This window comes from Trachinotus anak, unplaced genomic scaffold (assembly GCF_046630095.1).
Source record: "Trachinotus anak isolate AG129_WGS33_773 ecotype Australia unplaced genomic scaffold, CSIRO_AGI_Tana_v1 ptg000002l, whole genome shotgun sequence".
Lineage (NCBI taxonomy): Eukaryota > Metazoa > Chordata > Actinopteri > Carangiformes > Carangidae > Trachinotus > Trachinotus anak.
The window spans coordinates 4,863,066-4,880,916 of NW_027273853.1; the positions used below are offsets into that span (position 1 = coordinate 4,863,066).

Consider the following 17,851-nt stretch of genomic DNA (forward strand, 5'->3'; position numbering starts at 1 on the left):
AGTCAGTCAGCGACATTCACGTTTATAGGGTCTGTCTTTAAAATAAACCTCGAGGGTTTCATACATTCTCACTGGTGATCATCCAGTGCATAAAGGGCCCAGTGCTATTTGTACATGTTTTTGTGTCTCCACATTCATTATGTGTGGAATCACACCTCAGCCAGTTGAGGCAAGCTTCAAATTATTTCATGTTTAACAAAAGTAATAATATCCTCGACAGATAAGCATTTCAATGTGTCTGCTGAAGCTTTAAACAGTAAAGATCACATGGATTTATGGTGGATACACAAATATATGATCAAAACCAACATATTCATTGTTAATTATTGTCACAATTATTATTGTTTAATTAATTATTTGTGTGGTGCATCAAAACTTATGAATGTTCAATTTACAATTATACAATGTTTGCTTAGAAAATGAACAAAACAGCTGTCAATTAATGTTGTCCTGATCAGCTAATTGATTCATTGCTTCAGCTTTTCTACCTTAATGGAAAAAGCACAATTTGGCTCTCACTCATGCGAGGCACTGTCTACCACTGGGGAGCAACTTGGGGTTCAGTGTATTGCCCAAGGACACTTCAACATGTGGAGAGGAGGAGCCAGGGGTGAAACCGCCAACCCTGTAAATAGTGGACGACCTGCTGTACTGTCGGAGCCACAACCACCCAAGTCAAATAATCCTGCTCCTCATAAACCACACTGGGCTGTCCTCACAGCCTTGTGGTTATGACACATACCATATAACAGTGTACCTGGTTCGACTCCAGCCAGGCGTTTTAGTTGCATGTCGATTCCCCTTTCTCTCTCCCTTGTTTCCAATCAACTGTCACTATCCGATGAAGGCTGAATGCCAAAATATAAATTAAAAATGAAAAAGAAAAAAGAGTGCCAACCCGAATTATGGAGATCACAGCACCCAGCTGGTTAATCCTAGATATCATTTAGACCATAACTGTGTAGCCCCAAGACCAGAGACCTCTTGGTGAAAGCGCTAAGCTGACCTGACATAACACCAGGAGATAGAAATCTCTCAGTCAGCATGGAGCTGGGAAAAGAAGCCAAAGCCTGACACCAAAACACCTGCATCTCCCAGCAAGAGGGAGAGGAGGGGAGGTTCCTGCCTGCACACTGTCTCACATTTTCGACCCTTCAACATGAACCGTCTGTGGTTCAAATTAATTATTTACACATATACACATACCAAAATGTGTCAGAAGCCTGTGTTTGTGCAGCATGTTATTATTCAGACGCAGGGAAAAATACATCTTTTAACTATCTTAAAATAGCTTGAAATTATTGATTAAATTTACGTACGTCATGCTTATTTGTAGGCATCTTGGATGAGGGGAGGATGAAAGAGGCAAATCAATAAACAGAGAGAGGCGACAGAGACAGAGAGAGAGAGAGAGAGAGAGAAGGCAGAAAGCAAAGAGAGATGGAGGGAGACAGCCAGCGAGAAGAGACTGACAGCACATTAGCTGTGTTTATGTTTGGAGTCAGGATTGCTTCAGCAAAAACAAACATGGGCAGATAATCCAATGAGGCCATGTTAGCTGATCGCCGCTGTACAAGACAGACACACACACACACACACACACACACACACACACACACACACACACACACACAGCGGGCTGTACAGTGGGACAGGCCCAGCTTTGTTGCACTCGATCGATTCTGTTGGACCCAAACAGAGAGCTCCTGGTGTCTGAAGTCATGGGAACAGCTTCATATGATTCACACGTTGACTAATCCTTCGTCCTTCCTCTGCTTTCTCTGAAGTGTGCGACACTGACTGTAATACTGGGAACACACTGTACAACACACAGGAAGATTACAACTGATCTTCAGGGTCATGGGGAGTAGACTGTGCTATGTGAGATGACTATAATCCACAAAAGTCAGCTGTAGACTGTGATGCTGAGTCTTTTCACAGAGATTAGTGCCATTTCAATTCTTTTTTTAACCTTCCCACTTTCCCATAATGGATTTCCTTGATACGTTTTTCCATCCACTTTCCTCTTTTAGACAGACAAGACATGGAACTTCTCAAAAGTTATTTTTCCACAGTTTCCAAACCTGCTGCGAGTTGTGATTTAACCATCTTGACAAATGTCTATACTGGCAAGATTCAAGTCTGGAAAAGAGGCTTTTTTGTCCTGGATGTCCTACATCACCACATTCTGCTCCAGAATGAGACATAATCAATTATAAAACCGAATGACACAGACATAAAACTATTTATGCTGTTTTTCTAAGACAATTTAAGTTTGTGGTCGACTGAGAAGAACTGTTACACAACTTTTTAGAAATGTTTTTAAGACATATTGAAGAATGACACATTCTTTAAAGGATATACAACATTTTAGAAATCTGCCCCCCCCCCGTAGCGGATGGTTAGATGTGCAGACGTGAGAAAGCAGGCTTGCACAGCTACTTCTGTAAATTTTCATGTGTGCAGTCAAGTGAACCACAGCGAGTGCCTTTGAGGAAAGTCTGCTTGAAAGAGTGTACACTAACCCTGATTGTATGATTAATTTCATCTCGCCTCCCACTCAGACAGCAGGTGTTTCACCTTTGAGTGCTGACTCTAGAAACGGCTATAAACACTGCTGCCTTCAGATGTGGTTGGATGAAACGCTGTACGAACTAGCTCGTTTTGAGCAGACCTCCGCCTCATTCAGCAGCAGGTGGACCATGTGGCTACATCACAGAACATCTGGGCATCTCCATTTTAAAGGTACCCTGCATGTGACATGATACAGTCTTGCCAATGGTTTCGCTCTATTCGTCTGAGGTAGGCGGCAGTAACATGACAAAAAAACACAGCAACGAGGTCACAAAAGGAAGGGAGGAAGAACACTGCCTACATGCAAACATGGAGTTTCATGCAAATCATGCAGTTTTCAAGACGTTACTGAAAAACAACTGGCTTTACATTAGTTTAATAAGATAGGTAATGATTTAACACTTTTGTCAGACTTCAAGGCCACACACACTACGATTTCGGTGACAGTTTGCTTCCAAGAAAACTCTACAGGACATATTGGAGGTTTAACACTTGCCATTTTGCAGCATTTTGCCTGGTGACTTTCAGATTCCCAGCTTCAGTCTTAGTGCAAAACGCAGTTACATAATAAAGTCCTAAACTGACAAATGCTCAATGTCTTAATACAAAGCAAATAATATAAAGCAGTATAGTGGTCCCAGACAGAATCAAGTTCAAATATAATGCAAGAAAAAAGATGAAAAATGTATCACAAAGTCTTATTTATCAATTTTCTAGATGATTCATAATGACTTTCAAAGCTCAGGTTATCAAGGTTTTCACTATCTGAATCAAAGCCTCCAGGCTTCTACCCTACAGCTCTCACAGGCTTTTCATGCATGTGGCCGATATATAAGGTCAGACATTAAAAAAAAAAAAGCAGGAAAGTTTTAGCAAAAACAGTTGTGTTGTTCCTAAAGTTCAACAGACAAGGACGTGGTGAGTTTGAGTAACTTTGTGGTGTCTCATACGGGTCACAGACGAGCAGGAAAGCCTGACTGAGCACAGCAGCAGAACTGAAAGGATTAACTGGCCACAGCCACGACTGGTGACTGGTGGTAATTCCAAGCCAAACATCAGTATAGAGTTTCAGTAGAGATCTAGACATCAGACACTCCCTGAACTGTGCCAGCCTAATGACAATTACCCCACTGTCCACAGCATACCTGCGCTCAAATATTCACTAGTCGCTATCAATATCTGACGAGCATGCAAGTTTTTAACATCAAGAAGCTGTACATCAACACATGAGGGTCAGTTTGTTGCACTCGAAATTGCAATCTCTTAGCAAAAAATTACATTAAATTAAACTGCAGTTCGTATCAGAGGAAAATGTTTTTCAAATTGAGGTGTTTGTCTGACACTGTCTGCAAATTCCCTGCAAATCTCAACTGTAGCACAAGTCAACAGCACTAAAGTTCCTCATGGCTTCATTTTCCAATAGACCTGGGTGTGGGAAATGCTGAGTGATGCTGTCATGCTGATCCTGCACTTACTGAGGAGATGAAGATTGATTAATGCGTGGTGACTACAAAGCAACCTCTAACTGTCAGCTAAAACATTTTTGGTTACACACATGAACAGGGTTTTCTCAACACTTCTGTTTGGACACAGCTTCATCGATGAGACTAAGTGGCTCTGAGAAGCCCCATGGGTTACATCAGAGGAACCAGCTGCCCTGAAAACACAAATCAACTTCTTCTTTCGATTAGGAAGTGAGGGGTGGCTATCTCACTCACAGTTCCTATGATACAGTGAAGTCCCTGGCTTGGTTCAGGGGACAGATTGGCAAATACACACTGTTTAATTTGATTGAGTTGACTGGTTAAGCTTTTAACAGTAAGAAGTGCAGACACAAAAATCTCCCTGCTAGTTTTTTTTCCAGAACATTGCCTTATTCAACATATTCCTTTCACACTTGTTAGCAAGGTTTTTATTATGTGCTTTAGAATCTGGTCTATACCTGTTTCCTCACTCTGTCCTCCACAATGCTTCTCCTGTTTTCTGCCAGTAAACAAGGTCAAAGGTTAGGAGACATAGCGCTGTTTGCCCAGTGAGTCACACATTTAACTGGAATCCATGTCACATCTCTGCACTGCAACATCCTCTAACCCTGCAATCTGTCCGGAACAAAATTTACAGCGCGTTAAGTACGCTGCAGCATCTCATACATGTGCTTAAGGTGCAATTAGACAATAGTAAAAGAAAATGGGGCCGTGAGTCTGGAGTGGGATGGTGTGTGGGTGTCAGAAATGTAAAAGAGCTCCTGGAGGTCTTTGAGTCTGCAGAGGCGGGAGAAATTTCATTGCGTATGTGGTTGGAAAAAGGTACAGTGCATGCTGGCATAGTGCAGATTCATATACACAGTGATTTTGAATCACAGCACATGGTCAGATCAAAAATGAGCCTGCAGGTCATTTTTAAGGAACAGTGGAAGAACAAACAGGCTTACACATGCTCGACCAACCTGCCAGGAAAGGTCAAGCAAAATATTTCTCTACCCCCCAAAAAACGGAAATGTACTGACAGGCTTATCAACTCAGTACATAATTATAAATATCATTAACCGCACTCATCACTAGTACATTGGGGTTAATTTATGTCACAAAAAATGTATTAGAAATGAAGATTTGTCTTATTGTGCAAGGTTAAACAATCAAATCTGCTTCCCGCTCTCCTCCTTTTGTCCCTTTGTGACTAGATTCAGTTCAGATCAAGTATGTAGATATCTGACTAAGGCTCTTACCATTTCTCCTCTGGATTTGTAGATCCACTACATGATCCAAAAACAAGCAACTCTGAATCAGGTGGAACTACACTTTGTGAGAATAAGTAATATGGCGACTTGAGATAAATGACGCATAGACTTTCCGTGCTGATTTGCACAAGGTAAGAGCCAGGTCTGAACAGGCATTGGTGCTGTGAGGCGTGACCACTGAACTGTAGATAGAGGTGTTTGTTTGACTGCTGATTATCTCTAACCTACAGCTTAATATCCAGAGGCCAAAGTAAGGGATTAGTAGCCAGGCACAATAGGCAGTCAGAGGAGGTAAGACGGGAGACTTATGGAGGGGAGAAGAAACATAGGTAGAAACTGAGGGATAGAGGTGAGGAAATGAACTGAGCGGCTATGAAGACAGAGGATGAGATGGTAAAGAGAGAAAGATAAAGAAAAAACAAAGTAACTGAAAACTCAAAGTGAAGAGAAAGTCAGAGAGACAGAAGGAATGAGAGACAAACAGACAACAAAGACTAAAAGAAGAGAAAGAGAATGACACATACAGCAGAGGTGGTGTGACTCCACATTCGAAGGCCCGGTTCTGACTAAGTCTCCATTCAAGCTCATTTGTTCCATTTTATACCCCCCCTGCCCACCCTACCACATCTTACAGGACACTCCTGCCAACCACAACAAGGCTTGGCAACTTCAGGCAACACTCATCTTGGAAATAACAGCATTGAAAAACAGTTGAGACACTAAAATTGCAAGTGTTACTGTCATGCCAAGAGCAATGCCGGGCTAATTCTGACTTTTTGCTGGTTAAGTTTGTCCACTTTTCCACCTACTGTACACATTTAACTATTTATATACACTACAAATTGTTAAATTTTAGAGTTCATGGGTAGATAAAAGTAAGCTGGTTCCCATTAATACAAGCAATTCCCCATAGGCCACTGCTGCTATTACTGATAACACTACATGCTAAGTCAAGTCTGTCTGACAATTAATATGTGTAACATGTATCTGGAAGGATGGATGGATGGATGGATGGATGGATGGATGGATGGATGGATGGATGGATGGATGGATGGATGGATTTCACCCCATTTTTCAAGGTTAAGGCCTAAAATCTGACCATGTTTGCTTCCTCACCTGTGCTCTAATGAAAAACTGCGGGCCATTTTCTTTCCAGTCAAGTTGATCAAGAGATGCAATGCTTTGGAAGAGTAAAGAGATTACTTATGTGGCCTGGACAAACATATCAGTTCACACTTGAGTCAACTTGCAACCGCAACACGACAGAAACCAGTATTTGAGAATATGCTGCTGTGCTGCTGAAGGTTTCGTCCAGCTTTTAGAGCAAGGGTTAAGATGTGTCTGATGTCTGGATCTGTAACAGATCAATCTGCATACAGACATGTATTTTCTGAAACATTATACATTATAACAACTCTTCACAACGCTTCTTAACAGCACAGTTAAGAAGCACAAGATCCTGTTAGATATACATTACATTCATGTATATAATGTCCTCTGGGTTTGATTTTCTTACACAGTGCAGCACTCTTTGGTAACTGGCTCTCCTACTGTATCTTATTCAAATGAGTCTGCATTTTTTAACAATAGTACCACACAATTATAAAGTACCAAGTACTACTCTGATTTATAGCTCAAGCAAGTTTCAAGTCTGATCTACATACCATTTCAAACCGCTCAGCAAATCTACAACACAACTGCCTGCTTTGCAAAATGTTCTGCAGCAATAATAAATGCATATGTAGGCAAAAAAAATTAAAATAAAAAACTACACGCAAAGAAAACTGGTTTGGTCTTTTAAGGAAAGATGAAAACTATTTTCAGGAGACAATAATATTTTAGTCTTTCTTTGAAAGCAGGGCCAAACCTCTGCAACACTCTTCCCTCAACTGAGCACTGTCGGCACTGTAAACAGATTGGCTGTCTATGTGTGGTCTGTGCCGTTAACTAAGAGAAAGGCTCATTTTATGTGCTATGTTCAGCTTTCAGTGGTTTAGTAGCTTCTGTATATTGTAGTCTCTGGGGTTGGAATTCTAGTTTTCTGATTGTTCTTGCCATGCTGTTTGAGTTATAGCTACTGTTACTGCAAATTGAAAATTACAAGCTGCTGCTTCACATTAAAAGCCATCCACCCACAGACTATTGGGAAGCAGGCATAGAGATTATATCTTATTTCGCCACATCACAGAATCAAATCACACTTGCACACAGTACAGCTGGCAATATGTATCCAAAAATTATGGAAATAGAGCATCTCTTTCTCCTGAAACTAACTGAGAGGAGAGTTGGCACAGCAACCTATGAGCGCAAATTGTTAGGTCATTCTGGTGCTGCTGTGCAGCACAGGGGAGCTGGACGAGCTTGTTCCTGTTTATAACAACATGGGTGCTGACTGCCAGGCGAGCAGATGGAACAAGGGGAGCAAGCAAACACACATACCATCTCAACCTCACATACACAACGACTGCAGACATAATAGATACAGATGATAAAAACATTTTTTAAAAAGTGAAAGGGAAGCATGTGAAGAGCACTGAGCTAAGAAGTCTCACAACAAGTTACACAACACAGTAGTCTGCCCAGCAAACACAGGCTTGAACGTAGACATAACATATAGGCAAGTGTAAACAAACACTGTTTCATCCTTTCAAGGGAACAGACATTTCTCAACTCTGGAAGACACGGCTGGGTGTACGGACTGGAGAAGCTGCCTTTGATAAGCAGCAAAGTATACATCTGTACAGTCCCACACATGGGCTTGAAAGACCTGGTGACACAGCACATTGAATCTGCCCTCAGTTGGTCATGTTTACAACTTTGATTTTTGACCATAATCTTACCAAACACCATGTTCAAATTGTGCCAGATTTCCTGGTTATCCACAACCATGGGGAATTCTGGAAATAAGGGCCTTGTACAATGCTGTAATGTTAATTATCACCCTGGTGTTAGAAACATACCACAGCGACCAATTGTTTGGTCCTGACATAGAGAAACACAATGAGCAGGAAGTGGACGTCTAGAGAACTACAAAAAAAAAAAAAACATGATTACAGTGCCCAGCAGAACAGCCTGTCGAGACTTTGAAAGCACTCTTCCACTAGCACTATTGCAAATCAATATCTCAATGAGAGGGTGCCAGTATTGTTTGTATCTTGCATCTTAACATGAATGCCTCGAGCACAGGGGTGACTATACTCTATATAGTGGTAATAGATGTTGACAGCCAGAATCCCCCTGTCCAAACATCCTCAAGGAGCTTTTCACTTCTGTCATAATATCTGAAAAGCAATTCTGATTAACCATAGAAGAGCTTTCCTTTTCAGGCAGGAGATTAACAACTTCTGGTTAATCCGACGCCCAAACACTCAGTGAAGAGCAAGACATGTGATGACAAATTTGTGTTTGTCTGGTGGGCCTCAGTTTGGCCAACTGCTCTACACTGAAACGCTTGTCCTGTCTCTCCACCTCAACTCAGAGCTGCCAGCCAAATGACAGATGGTTGCTTAGTTTTAGGGGAAAAACATAAGCTTTTGAGGCAACAATATCCCATGCCACTTGCCCACAGCACTGTCCCAAATGAATGCTCTAAATATTCATCACAAGAAATGAGATCACTTATGTCTTGCTTGGCAAAATTAATCACAAAATGTGGTTGGGAGGAAATTGTGGGGTGAAACAGTGGGTCGCTAACCACAGTGAAAAACTTAATTACTGGGAGCAGAAGTAAAGAGGATGTTGTGCTTGTGCTAGTAAATGACTGAAGAGTATACAAGCAGTTATAAGCAGGACCTTGTTGGGTGTTTTGGCTGAACATGCAGATCCACATCATCTCTTCTGGCTAAACTTTACTCACACTGGCTCATGTTATATAAGCTGTGGTTGTATTTAATCATTTATTCTGCCATGCATAATTGTGCCTATGCTGTCAACAGTGTGCACAGACAGACTGCTGTTAGTGGACTGACTTTTCAGGGTGGCAGGCTGAAACCCCCTGGTCTGGATAGTAAAAATATGGTTGAGGAAAGGGGATGACCAACACTGCCAAGCACCACTGTAATTCATCCATTGTTTCACTGCTCGGTGACTAGAAAAAAGCAAAGCGACTGAAACTGTGCAGCTGCCAAGTGTGTGTGAATGTCACACAACACAATGCTTAACAGAACAGGACGCAGGTGTAACTAATAGTCATTGAGCCAGCATTCATAATACAAGGGACCTGGTGCCAGTAGCCATTACTAAAGCCCAAATCTTAAAGTTTTTCTCTTCAACATTAAATAACTACGAGCAAATACGCAAAAATTAAAGTTAGGAAAAACACAATTTAACACACAAAAGCTTAGCTAACCTGCTTTATCAGAACTGTGTGGGTGTTGGTTGATCAGATAGAATTGACAGTGGTCTGACAACATTAGCAAACCACCCCACAATAGTTATCAGATCCTGAATCAAATATTGCTTAACCCTAATCTTAAGTATGTGACATCGCCTTCACACAGAGCACAGGCAAATGTCCAGTGTAAAATTACCAAAACTGTGTTAACTGTTTTAACCTAACCTCTGCAGAACACATTCTCATTTTTCATACATTTACATGCAACTGTGATCCTACCTGATTGTTTGGTTTGTGCTGGGAGGAGGTCCCTGGGATGTTGAGTGAGTGACTCCTTGTGACAGCAGCTCCTGTTGATGCCCTCCGTTGCTGTGAGCGAACTGACAGTGATGCTTTCGCCTCCGGGGGGCTGCTGCTGCTACTACTGTTTCCTTCAGTCTCAAGCACTGCATCCCAAGGATCCCCTGCAGGAACTCCTGGTACTGTCTGTGCAGCACCTCCCGATGCCAGAGGTGTGTGCTCATTCTCAGCTTTGTGTTTTGTAAGAGGGTCCAGATCCAGCCAGTCGAAGCGACTGATGCTAGACGATTCCACCACTGCTGGCTGTTGGGGTGGTGGGTTGGGTGCCAGAGAAGCTGTACCCACTTGAGAGGAATCTAGGTCAGTGCTGGCCGATTTGCCATTCTTCAAGTATTCTGAGGTGCTGGCAATCTTGTCAAACAGTTTAGCCATCTCTGGGTCCACGGCTTGTTGTGGGAAGACCATGGCAGCAGCAGGCTGGATGGGAGTGAAGGCCATGAAGGATGGCTGCTGCGCTGGCAGGGCCATGAAGGGCGACATGGTTGGAGTGAAGCCATTTTGAAATGTGCCCGGTTTGGGGAATGGAGCAGAGGGAAACATCGGGGTGGGCTGATGGGTGGGAGTGGACACACTGGAGCTTGATGGTGTGGACAGAACAGGTGTCCACTGGCTGCCCTGGAAAGGAGAGCTACAGGGATGGCCTCCAGGGTAGGAGGCACTGAGGTTAAACCCCAGCAGTGACGAGGGGCGTGACACTTTGCTGTTTGCCCCAAAGTTTTCATCCAGTAGGAGCTTTTCAAGTTCTTCATTGGTCAGTTTGTCCACATCAATATCCCTGAACTTGTCCTGCTCTGCCTGCTTCTTGGTCTCTGGGAAGACAATGAGGTCTTTTTCTGGTCTACTAGTACAGGGTAAAGGTTGAGGAGCAGTAGTGGTATATTTAGATGGTTTTGGTTTTGAGGAGGATGTGGATGTTGCATGCGAAGACGATGTCAATGTTGAAGCTGAAAGAGTGTGTCTCTTCTCCTTTTGCAACTTTGCTAAAGCCTCTGCCTCCATACGGAGGGCTTCCTCTTTACCCACAACCCCCTTTGGCTGGGGGACATCCAGCTTGAACCCATTACCACTTGATATCTGGGCCATTCTGTCAACTGGAAGGTGCCATGAGTGTGACGGCTTTTAAGTCAGTTTGGCCCAAAAGGTTGCAGAGCAAAGCTTTAAACACCTAAAAAAAAAAAAAAAAAAAAGGATGGGGGGAAAAAAACATTTGCATAAGTAACAAGAGGTGGTCAAACAGGTTCAAAGCAGCCTGTATGTCATTTAGAAATTTAGCTTATACTAGCAAATCCAAAGATCGGAGAGCTTTAAGGTTGATAAATGAATTGCCAGTTATTGAATGAATGAACTGTGCAAACATCTACTATTATTATTATCCACTTGAATTAAGAGGACATGATACACTAAGATCGTGGGCTCGGAGACAATATACTTGGAGATTTATCTTTTTGTAAACTTTTAAGATACACAAACTTCACAAATTATACATTGTTTGAAATCGAAGACTCCTGTTTCTATCTGTGCAAAACATTTTAGTATACCCCTATCACTGCAACAGCTATGGGTGTCTGTGAAAATGTTACCTTAATGAACAATGAACAATGTACAATCTGTATCAAATATTGTTTTCTGTGCAGCAGCATGTCTGATGTAATATTTCTACTTCAATATGCATTATACATGCTGTCAATAAAAACTGACCCTTGTTATCCTGCTGTACCAAAAAACAACGGTCATTAAAATAAAAGTGAAGTGATACAGGGCCTTTAACACCCACTCTTTCACAGTTCATGTAGTTTACATTACCTGGACAGCACAAGGGTAAATGGTGAACAGACTGCATTTATATAGGGCTGTCTCTTGAAAGCAGTTTACAGTGTGCCACCCCCACATACACAGACTGATCCAAGATGCTGGCCTGGGCATTACAAATAAACAAACGGGGTTCAGTGTTTTTGCTCCAGCCCAGTGCAGCATGTAGACAGGAGGGGAAAGGGACCGTATAACCAACCCTTTGTTATGAGGTAACCTGCTCTTCCTCCTGAGCCACAGCCAGCCAAAGCTCAGCTTTTTCATTTGGGTCATTTGTTAATTGATAGTTCTTTATCTGAGGCTTTCCTAGGCCTTGTTGTCACAACCATGTTTTCATTGCTTATTGATTGGCTGCCAGTTGTCACACATGCACTGCCAATAATTACTTGCGCTTGCTTTGGAGTCAAGGGCATCACTCAGGTCATACAACTGGCACAGGCTACATTAGCAGCATGTTCATGGTATTTAAATTGATTAGCTCACTCACAGCAAGCTCTCTACTATTAGTGTACTTCAACTTGCCATTGCAAGGTTCATATTTTAGTTGTTTGATTAAGCAGCCGGGCTGACCACATACCAAAGAAAAGACTAGATCAAACAATTGCACAACATGATTTATAACAAGGAGGTGACAATATGACTCAGCTCCTTTATTTTCATTATCGATTCATTTGCCGATTAGTTTCTCCATGAATAAGATGATTGTTTGCTTTATAAAATATAAGAAAACAGTGAAAGATGCCCACCACAACTTCCAAATTCCCAAGATGATGCTTCATTTTTTGATCAACCCTAAAAAACCCGAAGTTCTTGACAAACAAGGGCATCTTCCATTCTTGATAATCCAAACTATTTATGGTTATCTTACAACAGCAAGGAGCCCCAAGTCTATAACATGAGAAAAAACGTTGCTCCAAAGAGTGTTTTGTGTCCCTAAAATGACACAGCGCCTTTTTCAAAGCAACCATTCATCGAACCATCACAGCCCCAGGGTTGAGTGAGTTCCTTCTCTCCCCAGGCGTCACTGGCCTCTCCTGAGCTTCCCCTCCCATTGTGGTGAAGGCAGGCTCTGCTGGGGCTCAGGCTAGCCTAGCACTATTGTGCAGCTGAGGAATTTGGCATGCTAAGCAGCCCGACGAGTCTCTCTCTTCCTCTGGCTTTCTCTCACTCTGTTAGCATTATGTTAGCACCATGGCCCAAGATTGTCTTATCAGCTGTGCTAACACCAGAAGGCAGTGACAATGTGGCTGCATTCATTAAGCATTTGACTAGGAGAGCTTCGTGCCAAACTCTTCTTGGAAAACAGCTCGGGGAAACTAAATGCATAAAAAGAAAGGTCATCATCTTTTGGCGCCTGGTGTCACTGATGGATTCATTCTCTGCAGAAATGTCACATGCTCTGACCAGAGTAGTTCATCTGTATATTATTGATTTTGCACACAGTAAGAATGCATGCTCAGACAGACGGAAGTACTTAGTAGTTAAAATCGCTGTTCCATAATAGAAAGGTCAGAGAGCCTTAACTGCCAAACGTTCAAGTTAATACACTGCGCTAGACACTGAACAACTGCTGCTTCCTGATTTTTTTGTATGTAAACACTGGTTCAATCTGAGACAATATAATGTGATTAAAGTTCATAAACATTAGTCTTGTTTTTCTTAACTGTTTTGCACTGTAGATCACTGCAGACAGGGCAGATCAATCCAATATAGTCCCATTCCAGGCAAGGCAGAGAATTCTTTAAGGTGATTCAACAGCAATCAAGCTACACATAGATAACCAACACCATGGCTACAGACAAAAGATTACCATATTGTTAAAGGCCTTATATGGCAGCAGGAGACATACAAAGAAAGAAACCCCCACTTATGGAGAAAAGCCAGCTGTAGCCAAGACAAATAGTGCAAACTCTGTTCTGCTGCACCGTGGCGAAAAGGATGGCAGTGCCCACATCCTGTAGAAGCCCGGTTCAAGATTTGAGCATGACATTAGTGCTGTTGAAATACTGAGAAGACAGCAGCCACCCTACCCATACTCATCCAGTGAAAAACGCTTCCTTGAGTGAAAAGATTTAGATGGAGAGGTCTCAATAATGAATGAGACACTGAGAGCTTGGAGATTTCCCACATTTGCTTGATGGTTTGACAAAAAACTACCATCATGATTTTGGATCCCTTATCCATAATATGTAGAAGTGGTGGTAAAGGCAAAGAGTGGTCACACAAAATATCCTTTATGGCTGCATCAGTCCATCAAAAAAAATTCTAAATATTATAGCAAAAATTTGAACACGTTATCCCCAAAAAACATAATTGGTACCTTCTCAAACTTTGGAATACCCACTAGAATTTAAAATAAAGATCTGTTGGTTTTCACAATGTTTGGCTGCACAGCATAGTACAGAAAAAAACTCCTCTTCATAGTCTGAATTTAGGATTTGCTCTCATGAGACTGAGCGAGAGTTTTTCTTCCAGTAGCTCTGCTAAAGTGCAGATGTTGGCAATACACTCTGCAGATGATCAAAGTACAGGACAACATCTTTAAAGAGGAAAATAAGTAACCAGATCAAGTTCAGAGATTTGCAAGGTATGTTCTGTGGTTGTAGGGACAGTAAAACTCGTTTCTCTCTTTTTTTTTTTTTTTTTTGGACTGGCTTGCCTACTACTGGGGCTGCCTGTGCAGAAAATTAAGTCTATAAAAAGAAACAAAATCAAAAACTGACAGGGCCATATTGGAGCACTGGAGTGCTGAATTCCCTAATGTTGTCTGTTTGGCCAGTATCCCAAAACAAATCATATGGCTGTGAAACTAGTTTTCTCTGTATCTGCATTAATAAAGTCTTGCAAAGTCACAAAAATCCCATGTCTATGTTTCCTTTTAAATTGCAACTCCTTTAACTGAACATATAATTTCACATTTGGTGATTTGGCGCCTCTCTAAATCAGTTAGTTGACATTTAGGAGGCAGTAACTCAAAATGTTAATTTCTGCATTTTAATGAACTAAAGGGCTCCACTTTTTCTCCAATGACTTGGAGGAAAACAACATTTCATCACATCCCAGGTGTTAATAGTTAGCACTGGGATATTGTATAATCACGTAGCATTTTGGAAGACAGTCAACCGACGGAAAGATGATGTGTTTGTCTTGGCAGCACAAAGTGAAAGTAACGCTGCAGTACAATTACATCGAGCCGTTTCCTTTTTGCTTTAAGATACGTCGCGACTAGCTGAGATCTTTTTTTTCCTTGTAAACAACCCAAGCGGCTAAGCTAACCTGTCGGCTGATGCTCACCTGACACCCACTGATGCGTTGTGCATTGTCAATAAACACTCGCTTTTCTCTCAGTGTACGCGTCTTTAAACAGGAGCTGGCAGATTGTTCAAACATGAGAGACAACAGGCTTTCCACAGATTATATGAAAGAAGTGCAGCTAACTAACCCGGCTAACCCGATCAAAAGTCACTTCTCGATACTTTTGGTTGGTTGGAACTTAAACTTTGTTGGATGCTAAGTTTAGCCGCTAAACCCAATAAAAACTGCAAACAAAGCAGGCAAACGTCGCTCACAGAAACACAAACCAGACCGACTTTAGCTAAACAACGACAACTTACATGACTGCTCTGTACTTTTAGGGATACTGAATTAATAATTTAAAAGTACCCAGACAACTGCTTTGGTCCTGCGAAGTGCCCACAACAAGGAAGAAATGCAGGTTTGGTCACACGGGAAACGACCGGGTACAACGGAACCGATGAATTCAGGCGAGGACAAGCTAAAACTTTACAACCCGACATTTACTATGAAAAAGGTAAATGTTAACTTCTCACCTTTCAGCGGTGCGGTGTTTGGAGCCATTTTTCCTGCAGCTGCATTTTTTCCATCCACTTGCACGGAGGGGACGTCAGTTCCTGTGGAGGTGGTTGGATGGAGGGTTGGCTGGACACGGTTGGATAGCTCCTCCGCCGGGCTGGGTCGCTTTACTGGGGCTTAAACGGCAGAACAGCGCCGGTGTGTGGGCCACAGCAGCCAGTGTCGGGATAAGGAGTACATACGTCAATCCTGGAGAAAATACTCATATCTTTTACTTAAGGAAAAGTAGAAATACTAGAGTGTAGAAATAGATCTTGCATGAAAATATTACTCAAGCAAAAGTGCATAAGTATTATCTATGGCTGCTTTCATAGTTATGTTTTTATCAATTAGACTGTTTTTCGATACCACGATAAAACAAATCATAGGCTATTTTAATGTGGTGCTGTGATGTTGTGACGCTTTATATAAAGAAGTAACTAAACACATTTACTCAAGTACTGCACTTGAGTACAATTATGAGGTACTGCACTTTCCTTTAGTGTTTACATTTTCTGCTGATTTATACAACAAATAAGAACAAGCATAAAATCATTAGCATCATAAGTAGTATAAATTAAAGCACGCATGATGCAGAATTGCCTATTTCAGAATCTTATATGTCATTTATTTATTTAATGTTTATTTATATAGACAAGTGTATAGCATAATATAATGTCACATACTACAGAATTTATAGCCTAAGCTAATTTGCAATGCCCCCCCCCCCCCCCCCCCCCCCCCCCCCAGATGGGCTTTCAAAATACATAAAAACAATAACATATATGGGAAAACACCCAGAACACACAACAAACAATGCACGATACCCAAACAATTTACAACCTATGATACAATAAAATACCATAAAACAACAAGTACCAGATCAGTCTTGACTGCATGACTGATGCCTCATTAAAAACTGTTTACATTTGGGTCTAAAATGAGCCCAGTTCATGATCCATCTTGAGTTCTGTTGGTGAAGAGTTTCACATGTTGATTCCCAAAAAGAAAAAAGATTAGGATTTACGAAAGGGCACCTTGCATCTCCCAGTGGATACACCTCACGTTTGTCAGTAGCAGGTCATTGAACATCTGAGTTTATGATTAATTTAAATTTAATGAAATTATCTAAATTTAACACATTTAAAATATTTTAAGCAGTGCTGTGATCTCATACTGTTGGACTAAAATTATTGATGCATTCAAGTGTACAGTCTTTTAATGTTGCTGTGACTGAATCTGAAACTGAAAAGTAACTGACATTGCCTAATAAGTCTGTTTAGAAAACTTTATTGCCATATCTAAGGAATTTAAAGCAAGTACTGCATCACCATCACTCTTTTATCTATAAAGTTATATGTGATAAGAAGGGATGGAACAGGAGTGGGAATAAAAGTCTGCCATGGACTTTTGATTTGGACTGGCTGACCAGGACCCATCAGGAGACACACCCTGACATACAGCCTGTGTCACAGTTTGCAAGAATCATGTAGCAAAAAGAGGTTAAATTCACTGATGATTTGTCCCAGTTCTTTTCACTTTCCTCTGTATAAGTTAGTCGCTATAAAGAGTGTGAGATCAGAATTCAGACAATAATAAGACAATAAATACAAAACCAGACATATTTTAATTTCAGTGGTAGTGAGTAGTTTTCCCTTCATCGGAATTTTCTGGAATCAATCAGCTGATCATGCAGATTCTGAGTATTTTAATTGGTGTATTAGATTTATGTCAGTATTGTAATATTGTACTTTTTACACCATTCATTTAACAGCTAGAGTTATTATGACAGTACCATGTTGATTAAAATGCTATTTAGAAACTAAATGCATAAATGACACTTATAATAAACACAATATTGTCTGAAAGAGAGAGATTTGTTTTCACAGTCAGAACACCCACTTCCATACAGAAACATACAGATTTCCACACAGCAACATACATATATACAAAGTTTGAAAATCTACATTTTGAATGCAAGAGTTTTACTTTAATTGGAATACGTTTAAAATGGTGTTAATACTGCTTAGTGCTGATTTAATTTTCAGGGTTATTGTGGAGGCTGCGGTTTGTGGTCCTGCTGAACTGCGCTGCGTAATACCCACAGGTGTTTCTATTACTTTGTCGGTGAGGATAGGGTAAATAAAGGAATAACTCTGTATAATGCCATACTATTCAACAGCAGA

At 41.2% G+C, this 17,851-nt stretch overlaps 1 protein-coding gene across 2 annotated transcripts in view; it reads right to left on the bottom strand.

Annotated features, from left to right (window-relative positions):
- Positions 1-15,792, bottom strand: part of pik3c2a (phosphatidylinositol-4-phosphate 3-kinase, catalytic subunit type 2 alpha) — a 48,079-nt gene extending 32,287 nt beyond the window's left edge. The window contains exons 1-2 of one of the 2 annotated variants that reach the window (XM_071491555.1): positions 15,644-15,792; positions 9,924-11,169 (exon numbers count right to left, since the gene is read on the bottom strand). In XM_071491555.1, the coding sequence (XP_071347656.1) occupies positions 9,924-11,087 (1,164 nt within the window). In that variant the 5' untranslated portion in view covers positions 11,088-11,169; positions 15,644-15,792. Of the gene's footprint in view, positions 1-9,923; positions 11,170-15,476; positions 15,586-15,643 lie in introns of those variants that run through there. The other variant, XM_071491565.1, reaches the window with a different exon arrangement.
- Between the last annotated feature and the right edge of the window lie 2,059 nt (positions 15,793-17,851).